The following is a 10101-nucleotide window of genomic DNA, read 5'->3' as shown; positions in this document are numbered from 1 at the left end:
AAAATAGGTTTTTTACTTATTAACTCATTTGACACTAAGGTTTTTAGAGGAATCACCATACAATTGCTGTTTAAGATTATAACAAATAAATCCATCGCTCTGTTTATCATAATTTAGAGATTGTATATTCAATGGATTTTTGGTTTTCTTTTTTTTTTTCCCAGTTAAAACAGAGGCCATTTTTGTGCTTTAAGTTAAACTTTATTTTGTTATTATATTTGTATATTTTATGTTTATAACTTATATCTGTAATTAATTATCTCATATTAGGACATCCCAAAAATTAAGTTATAAAAATAATGTTGATCAATATATCCAAATTCGTTAAAGATCTTATTATAGTATGTAAAGGTTATCTTTATACTATTTAAATATATGAAAATTTATTTAAAATAACAAGCTTTGGATATATTTAATTTTAATGATTTGAAATTTGAAAATACTATTTCTCCTAAAAATAACAGGCGCTGACTTTTAAATTTTCTTAAGTTTTGCGTATAATTATTCTTCAAATTATTATGACATTTAAACTCTTTCTATTTTTACAAACTTTACTATTTAATATATAAGATACATGCAAAGACAAATTCTTCGCATTGTTTTCAGTATCTACATCTCAAGTAGCAATGTAAGTTATTCATTCAAAATTTCTTTACCTAATATATAATTACATCTCATTGTTATGTATATTTATGGTCCAAACACTATGTTTTCACCTTTCAATTAATATATGTGTTTTCCTTAGACTCATGATATGATTTAGGTGGTTCTTTTTATGCTTCAAAGAACTGAGTATGAAGCTTTTAGTTTTTTTTTTTAATTTTAATTTTATTATTATTATTGCATCTGTATATATGGTGTTACCATATTTAGCATGTAGAATTTGTGAAGAGTAAAATTTCTTTTTGTTGTTAAGATAAAGTTGACTAAAACCTATTTGCGTGAGCATAAAGATTGTTATAATGATGTTTTAAAAATTTATTTCAATTTTTATCAATATTCGGTGTTAATTTTGCCTCCTTTTACATTTTAATTAATAATTAGCATGTAATTTTGGATAAAAGTATCAATTTTGTGCAGGGGCAAAACATTGATTTAAGTGTTGATTAAATTAGTAGTTTATGTTAAGGCCAAAATGCTAATTTATGAAAATGCATTGTATATATGTGCAAATCAAAATCTGTATGTATGTGTAGTATATGTATGTTGCAGGTGAGTGTATTCATATGTGTAGGTGTGTGAAAGGATAATTTTTTTATGTCCATACGTGTTGCTTGACACGGTTTTTTTTAAACAAATGCTTATATAATGATGATAAGTTTTGGTTTATAGGTTGGATCAACAATTGAAGAAGGGTTGGTGTGCATCATATTTGACAAACGAAAAAGTAAAACATTCACATTTAAGTACCACTAAGAAGAAATGCGATCTATACAGTCAAATCTCTTTTTGTCTTGTAAGATGTCTTTGTTTTTAATCCTACTTATTGTTATGAATAACAGTATACAATAAATCCAAGGAGGACAAAAATATCATGTGTAATCTTATTGTATATTATATTCTCACATAATTTTATCACTTTTTTTTTCTTAGCACTAAATCATAAAAACATATTTTGAACTAAAATGCGTAATGTATATTTAGGTGTTATCTCATGTATTAATGGGTATCCCGAAAGATGGGTCCGCCATGCCTTTAACCACACTCATAGAAGCATGTTTAAGAACCGATTTAACATCTATTCATGGAGTTTTGGTGAAAGTACTATACAAATGATGAAGATGCTGCAACTGCAGTCTGATTCATTGACTTTTTTTTTGGTATTTTGACTTACTGGTATGCTTTACTTTCACTTTTAAAATCAAACTTTTAATGAGTATATGGTTCATCGGTTTGGATTTGGGGTGTGGTTTGGCACCCTCAGTTTTGTAATGCATTAAATGTTTAATGCATTTTATATTATCAGTTGAATGTGCTCTTTATAAAGTAAATGACATCTCTGCATTCATGAATGCAGAGGATTTCAAATGGATACATGTTAGCTTCAATAAGTGGGATTTGGTGAGCCAACACTTAACAATAAGGAAGTTGATTCAACCACAATATTTGGAAACAAATACTACATTCAATGGTAAGTCCGATATATACTTTTTTCAATATGATTGTTGGTCGATCGATAGTATTATCTTTTGCTAATTATGTCTTGCATTACCATGAGAGAATGTAGAATTGATTTAAATTTATTTTATTTTAACTTAGAGTTTGAGGAAAGAATGCATGACGTATAAACGAAGCCCGAGTCATTTGATAAATGACGATTTTCTTGAAAGCCATAAACAAAAGGTGGTTGTTGCGTTAAAATGAATGGAGAACTGGAATTTGTGTGTTAATTCTTACGATGTATATAATATTATTTGAACATTTATAGTGGTTTTCTCTTACTGTGATTATTTGTCAAATTTAATCTCACTACATGAGCTTCAAATTTTGTCCGAACATCTGAATCAAAACAATACTAATTCAATATTTCCCATAATACCTCCTGTAGCAAACAAACTTAAAACTACAACGTTGACTGTAAGAAGTCAAACCGTATCTCCCATCTTGCAAATATTGATTAAAAACCCAAACACATGTGACCCGCAAGACTTGTAACTTTTCTTTGACCCGGGACATTTTCTGTGAATAAAAATTGTCTGTCAACTATAACCAATAAAACCAGTTATTTGGTTTTTGGCAATGCACTGGATATCTTACTTTTTTTCATAATTCTACTTTATGACTATAAACTAAAAAAGTAGACAATACCGTACTATATAGATTTTGAAGAATTTCATTCTGGAAGTGCACTTTAATTTTAGCTGGTCGCATTAATTTGACCATCTGGTGATGTGATGTATTATATTAATAGGTAAAATTTTGAAACATGTATAAATTGTCCAAATTGTATTTTGGTATTGGCAAAATGACACACTAATCACTCAAATAAACATTAGTTATTTTGGACCATAACTGTTTTAAACTGACTTGGTCTATTTTGTACAAACGTAACTCTTTTGATAAATTTGTATATGTTTTGTTGGATGCAGGCATGAGGAATAATAAATTTTTTATATTCTTAGTTTTATAAAACATAAACTCTGATGCCTAGATAATATATTCACTAATTATTTTTCTTATTAATATGTTGACAATTGGTAAATAATAAATAGCTATTATTAACAATATTGTTCTGCTGATACCTGGTTAAAAATCAAAGATCATTCAATTTTTAAACATCTTTTTTATTCACGTTTAAATATTTTCCACCCGTGCAGCGCACGGGTCTATATCCTAGTATGCAAATATTGTAACATGCAAGCCCCATGTAACACAATGACAAATAATAATATTACCAAGTATATTGTAACATGTAAGCACTAGATAACACAATGACAAATTGATCATATTTAGGAGTGTACATTGTGTTATATACCTTGTTTAAAGTCGGTATAAACCGGCAAAAAATAAAAAGAATAAATGTTTAAAAGGAGGGAAAAAAGAGTAGCATTTATTTTGGAAGATTTGAATGTTTAGAAGAGATCAACTTTCTTCTTAAGATGATCCTGCTTCCATCTTGGTAGCCCATAAAACTTTTCCTTTGGCATCTTAAATATTTCTTCAAATTCTTCAGGGGAGAGATAAGTCTGCAATTTCATTATAAAACAAGTTACATATGGCCCGTAATAAAACGGGTCAGTTTAGGCCATGACGATTATATAAGCCTCATGCAAGCCGTAAACTTGACCTTTCTGACAAGAACAAGGTTCTTACCAAACACGACGATTATATGAAATGGTTAAATGGATATTCATGACGCCATAACCATATATATTACCTCTCTTTTCTTGAGATCGATTCCGGTAACAGGGTTTGTTGATTTTGATATGAGTTGGTCATAGGTATATGTACTTTGAGTGTCTTCACAACCCTTTTCCTCTTCAGCTGTTTCTTTAACTGAAGAGTCTTCTTCATTGGTCTCTTGATTCGGCTCAGTTGTCTCACTTGGAGCTTCAGAAGCTTCGTTATTTTCTGTAGTGTCGGAGGGTGGTTCTTTGGTCTTCACTGGATCAGGATCTGGAGCTAGAACCGGAGCTGGAGCTGGAGCTGGAGCTGGAGCTGAAGCTGGAACTGCAGATATAAATATTAACATTTTGGATTCCGTTATGAAAAACTAAAATTTGTAATAAAGTGTTGCAGGTCGATCCCGACCCATTTTTATCCGCATTTAAATCTACTCGGTTTTTACCCATTGCTAGGGGTGTAAACAAGCCAAGCCGCTAGTGAGTTACTCAAGATCGGTTCGCTAATAACTTGAATCAAGTCAAGCTTAAATGAGCTTGAGCCTAAATATAAGTTTGTTAAATAAACAAGTCCAACCTTCACTTATCAAACTCGAGTAGGCTCGCAAGCTAAACAATCCCACTATTTTTAATTTTCAAATAATGTTTTAAATAGATATTATATTATGTTATATATAGAACTTATGTTAAATATATAAAAATTATAAAAAAGAACTAAATGATATACATGCATTTATAAAAAGTTTAAATGTATATAAATTAATAATTAATAATTGAGCTCGAGTTTGTAAAACAACTCATGAGCCGAGCTCTAGCTGGAAACAAGCTGAACACGAGCTCCAGCTCTCATAAGTTAACAAGCCGACACCGGGCTCAGCTCGGCTACACCCCTACCCACTGCCAAGCCTGCCCCACCTTTTTTCCACATCTAACTTGCAGTGTATACATATAAAAAAATAAAGCTGATTTTTTTGCGGTTATAGTGCCTACCCGGGTCAAGGATCTCGGGGTTGGCAAGAGGCGAGGTAGATTCTGATTTTGGGCTTTTTTTACGAGGAGAATCAGGTGGAGGTGGGCCCCCCTTCCTTTCAGCAGTTAGAACATTTGATAAAGCAGCAACTGCAGCTGCTCTCTGTGAGGCCCGGTTTAATACTATTCTAGGAGCACTGGTAGTTTTAGGAACATTAGATGATTTAAAAGCAGATGTCAAAGCAGCCATTGCTGATGCTCTCTGGGTTGCACCGCCACCTCTGCTGCTCACTTCAGGCTTATTATCATGACTCTGCAATGATAATATAACAGATAAACTGACCATGTTATATATATATATATATATATTAAGAACTTGTAGCAGTCGTTTACCTCGATTACACCTGGCCCAAAGAGTAACATAGCCTTCTTTTTAAACGAGTTTCCTTGAGCCTAATGATGAAAGAAGATACAAAGTCAAGTGGCTAAATAATATTTATATCATTAAGATTAATAAAAGTAACATACACTAGCTTTTGAAGGATCCCACGAAAAATATGTTGTGAAAAAACAAGGTTCACTTCCTTCTTGTACTCTAAACAACGGTACATATGGAGACAATCCATCCACAGAAGCAGCCAAGTCTATGTATTTCTGAAATGATCAAAAATGGTCAATATTGGTAGTTAGTGTCGGTCGGATCATAACTGCATTATGATAGTACCTGGCCAGTTTCAAAAGCACTTTGTTTTTCCTTCGGGTCAACTGATTGACCGACCCAAACAATAACCTCAGCATGTGTATCTAATATCATAATATCCTCTGCCAACAAGTCATCTTGTTCGAAACTGTAAATTTCTTCAATCTGTCATGTAACCAACATGAATTTTAAGTGTATATTATATTATGCTACACAAATTGTCTAATTTGTCCAAAAAAGATGATATGAAGAACTCACCTCAAACTTTCCTGAAGATCCATTAACCAGAAAATAAGATCAAAAAACAGTTAGTGTGTATAATTATTAAAAGAAAGTTAATGCTCTTTTTTTAAAAAAAAACCTTTATTGGATGATATTCCAAACAAGTGCGGTTCTCGGACAATTTCCTGCACTAATTTTTTACTGTTGTAGCTTTGTTTGCCTCCCAATGCAAGCCAGAAAGCTAAGCTCTCTTTTCCTTCTCTAGAGAATTTTGAGGGTGCACCGGGCTAAATATTTAATAAAAAGGAAAGTAAACAAATTATCAAGAATAGGAAATTAGATAAGTTAAGATCATTGTTAAGCATACTTTCAAAAATTCAACAACTTTCGTCGCTAACTGCTGCTGCTCAACTGTACTCTGGTTTCCATACCATGTAAGAACTGATGTAGCAGATTGTAGGATAAAGCAACCGTATGAATTTAAATTTGTTGCAGACTGAACGAGATCATATGCACGTTGTCAGGTCCCAAGTAAACAAAATCCTTAAGTCACTAGTGCAAAAGCATACCAAGTCTATTTGAAGAGCTTTATTATTATGCACTGAAGTTCCCGCTATTTCAATTAGAGCAGAAGTATCTGGACTATAAGTCACATCCTTCAATCCTTTTTCTGCAATGTAGCTTTTGTAACCCGGGCTCAATCCACCCTAGTAAAAGAAAAATAATTAAAATTATAAGATATATTTAATCACTAGTGCAATTTTATAAATACTATACCTTGAGAACAATCATAGGCTGAAAGATGGCAATAAATTGTGGTGGCTCTTTTCCTTGATGCACCCGACCCTGCAGAAAGAACGATAATGTTTTTTTTTTAATTAATTATTTGTATTCAACACTGCAAAAAACTTTATTTTGAAATTATGGTACCTGCACTACTTTGCACTTGAGAGATTTGAACATTGATGTAGTCTGCTGGCAAGCCGATGTTTGGTCCTCCTGAGGCGTAAGATGTTAATAAACATAAAGCGTAAAATGCACCATTTGCATAGGTATATTTAATTTATGTTACCTGCATGCTATCCTTCCCAATCCAACAACAGAGATAATGATCTTTTTTATCATTAGAATCATAAGAGTATTGAATAATATAACAATCTCCACCGTAAAACTTTCCAATATCTTCCTTTGGTACCGGTGTCTTTGATTCTCCATCAATATGCCATACCTAAAAATGCTAAGCTATGTTAAATGTTTTTGTTCCAAAAGTTATGATGTGGAAAGTTAATAATTAAACCTCGAGTTCTCCATTTTCGGGAAGCAAAGGTGGAACTTCCTCCTCCATGAGAGAAGTTTTTGCCTGCCCTTTGAGAATTGCACCTTGTTGCTTCAGCATAGCTAGTTTTTATACATGAATATTAGACGTGGAAAGACGCTGAGTAATGGGTCGACAGATTCAAAACGGGTGTGGATTCAGTGGGTCTTTGAACGAATAGAACGTCCAGTGAACAGCTAGTGAAATGTTTGGCGGTATGTTCGTGAGCGAACATGGACAAAGAGTTTGTTTATTTACTTAAAGGAACAAACATGAACACATGTCTCATTCGTTCATTTGTGTTCGTGAACGTTCATTCATTTAAATTCGTTAGTTTACGTTCGTTAATATATGCATTTAAAATTTTCAGGCCCAACACATTGTTCATCTCATTACTTTTAACTAGTTTTAGCTCAGTATGTTCGTTCATCTATGTTCAATTATGTCCGCTCGTTAACGTTTGCGAACTGTTTGTTTATACGGTTCATGAATGAACATCAACAGACACGGACAAGTCCATTTTCTAAGCGAGTGAATACGAACAAGAAAACCTTGTTTGTTTAATTGGTCGTGTTCAATCGTTTGTTCGGTTAAAGTTAAAACAAACGAACACGAACATACTCCATTCGTGTTCAGTTCGTTTACAAGCCTATCTTAAAATGGTTTTGGGTCAAAACAAACCATTATGATAAAAATAATCTAATTTAAGAGGTTGTGTGAGTTCAAAATAGACTTTAGGCTATTCTAAGCCCGTTCAGCCCGTTAATAAGTAAAAGGGTCGGAATGAATCTACCTGCTACTTTTCCCCTACCCTCCTCGAAAGGAGGAGCTGATGAAGCCGATGTCCACGACCCGAAGTTGGATTTAAACAAATTTGTCTCGTGACCTTGAATAACTCGGGTCACAGTAGTCAACTTTGACACATTATGGTTCACAATGAACTCCTGCATACAAGGAAAAAAATTAATAACCAGTTCACATAAGGAAGGTATAAATGAATCTTAACTTATTCTATAACAAGTCTACCTCAGCAGTCTGCGTGGCGGTTTTTCTATCTTCCAATCGTGTTGCTCGACCGACCCAAATAAACAAATGTGTACCACAATATAATACATAGCTTTTATCGGTGCGTAATAATGATTTAGAAAGTTCCCCAATTACATCCTGTATCTGACCTCCAGCAATGCTGCAAAATCAAAGGTTAGAATGGGCGATTGGGCCAGCTGTCAAAACGGGCCGGGTCAAAACTATACCAATAAAGTTTGGGAGGCATTTTCTCTGGCATTATATCGTCTTCACTTGCTACCTTCTTGCCAATAGGAGCAAACCCTCCAAATAGGTTCCAGAATTCACCCGATTGCCCTTCGGATTGTAGCTTTCCATCCTCTGAAACAAAAAAAAATCATGTAATAATAATAATAACAGCAACAGAAATTATTAAATAAAAAGTAAGCTTTACCAATAATTGCAACACTGCAGGTTCCCTCATGATATTTGTCCTTTATAAGCTGAACAACTTCCAAAGCTTTGGTTCTTTCTTGCATATTTGTGTTTGCACCATTAAACTGATATATTTTCTCTTTGGTTTCCAATATGAAGATCTCATCATGATTAAGTGTTGATCGAGTAAACGGGACCTGCTTCAATCTGACAGCTCGTTTTCCTTCACATGTGTACAACTTTGTTTCAAAGTTTTCATCTTCAGGTGTCTTTATTCCAGCTGAAAAACCTCCATCTAGTGGCATTAAACATGGTTTAAAATATGACAACAATCTCTTAGATTCATGACTTTGAGGCTCTCGATATTGTATTGCACGGGTTCCAAGAACTGCATCGAGCTCAACCGCTTTCACAGCTGCTGTTCCAGATTCATCCTAGTTCACATAATAAATTCAGATCATTTATACAAATACACACACATATACATATGGACATGCAAACATATCATAAAAGGATGCAGTACCTGGCTAGTGTCTTTGCCTAGCCAGAAGTGTATATCATACGTATACGCGCCTGCTTTGCCACCAGTCTGCAAATACACAAATCATTCAAATATAAATATATAATAATCATCCGGTTGAGATATCAAATGAAGAAAGAAAAATAATATTTTGACGGTTATGAGCACCTTTAAGACGATGTATGAATCACCATAATAGAATCTACCATAATCGGACGTTGGCAAAGGTACGGGTTGAAGGTTCTCAAGTCTCCATATTTCAATCCCACTAAAACGAGTCAAGATAAAAGCATGCATGCAATCATGCATACATAAGTTCGCTAATTACATCGCTCTACGAACATTTATTTATAAAATAAAAGTAAGAAAGTTGGAAAGGATACACTTTTTGACCAACTCCTTGAAATGCAGGCTCCGAAACTTTAACTGACATGGTGTCAAAATCTTGATTATAACGAGAACAAGATCATAAAATATTTCCTGCCCTGCGGTTTCAATCAATCATAAGGCAATCTAATATTAGCATTTCTATGTAAATGTGTTTGTTTGTTTCTGAAAATCATGGGAGATAATAATCATAACTTTAAAATGCATGTCTTGTTAAATTTTTATATATAATCTTGTTTCTATATGTTGCAAAATTTATAAGTTTTATTATTGAAATTCATTGCTGTTGTCTAAATTAATCACATTGCCCTGTCAGGATCAACACAAACACATGATTTCTTATATTAAATTGGAAGAATAAAAATTCCCAACAATTTTGAATGCGAATGGAGGTAATGAAAATGGGATCATACCTGGGTGCTAATTTGTCACATCAAAATGATAATAATTTGTGTGTGTGTTTTATGGGTTGTTTCCTCCCAATCTTGTCTGGATGGGGTTTCTTGTATGCATCTCTGAAAATTTGAGGTTTGGGAGGAAGGAAAATGGAGATTTGATCAAGGTGGAATAATAATAATTAAAATGGGGGTGGCAACATGATTCGGTAATTCTATTCCATAATATTATTATCTATACTATATATAATACATAAGTCATGACAAACCAAGAAACATCATTTTTAAGTATTTTACAACTTATAATGCAT

At 33.1% G+C, this 10101-nt stretch overlaps 1 protein-coding gene across 1 annotated transcript; it reads right to left on the bottom strand.

Annotated features, from left to right (window-relative positions):
• Positions 1-3572: 3572 nt before the first annotated feature.
• On the bottom strand, positions 3573-9441 carry LOC143613097 (villin-2-like). Its single transcript, XM_077086903.1, has 21 exons — positions 9392-9441; positions 9165-9276; positions 9012-9077; positions 8508-8922; positions 8302-8434; positions 8075-8234; positions 7842-7992; positions 7031-7131; positions 6806-6961; positions 6664-6732; positions 6511-6579; positions 6303-6440; positions 6101-6229; positions 5873-6020; positions 5770-5780; positions 5536-5676; positions 5340-5465; positions 5205-5264; positions 4833-5109; positions 3878-4170; positions 3573-3686 (listed from the first exon to the last, which is right to left on the bottom strand). The coding sequence occupies exons 1-21, from the start codon at positions 9439-9441 to the stop codon at positions 3573-3575; spliced, it is 2919 nt and encodes a 972-aa protein (XP_076943018.1).
• Between the last annotated feature and the right edge of the window lie 660 nt (positions 9442-10101).

This window comes from Bidens hawaiensis, unplaced genomic scaffold (genome assembly GCF_021521415.1).
Source record: "Bidens hawaiensis isolate Kalapana, Puna unplaced genomic scaffold, B.hawaiensis_p1.1 tig00036691_1, whole genome shotgun sequence".
NCBI classification, from domain to species: domain Eukaryota; kingdom Viridiplantae; phylum Streptophyta; class Magnoliopsida; order Asterales; family Asteraceae; genus Bidens; species Bidens hawaiensis.
The sequence above is the reverse complement of the archived record's forward strand: the minus strand, read 5'-3'. Positions and strand labels throughout refer to the sequence as shown.

Coding starts and splice junctions, on each gene's coding strand:
- LOC143613097 (XM_077086903.1), bottom strand. CDS start 9,441: ATGTCAGTTAAAGTTTCGGAGCCTGCATTTCAAGGAGTTGGTCAAAAA. Junction 9,078..9,164: donor TCTTAAAGGTGCTCATAACC/GTCAAAATATTA, acceptor GTGTATTTGCAG/ACTGGTGGCAAAGCAGGCGC. Junction 6,733..6,805: donor TTGGGAAGGATAGCATGCAG/GTAACATAAATT, acceptor CTTACGCCTCAG/GAGGACCAAACATCGGCTTG.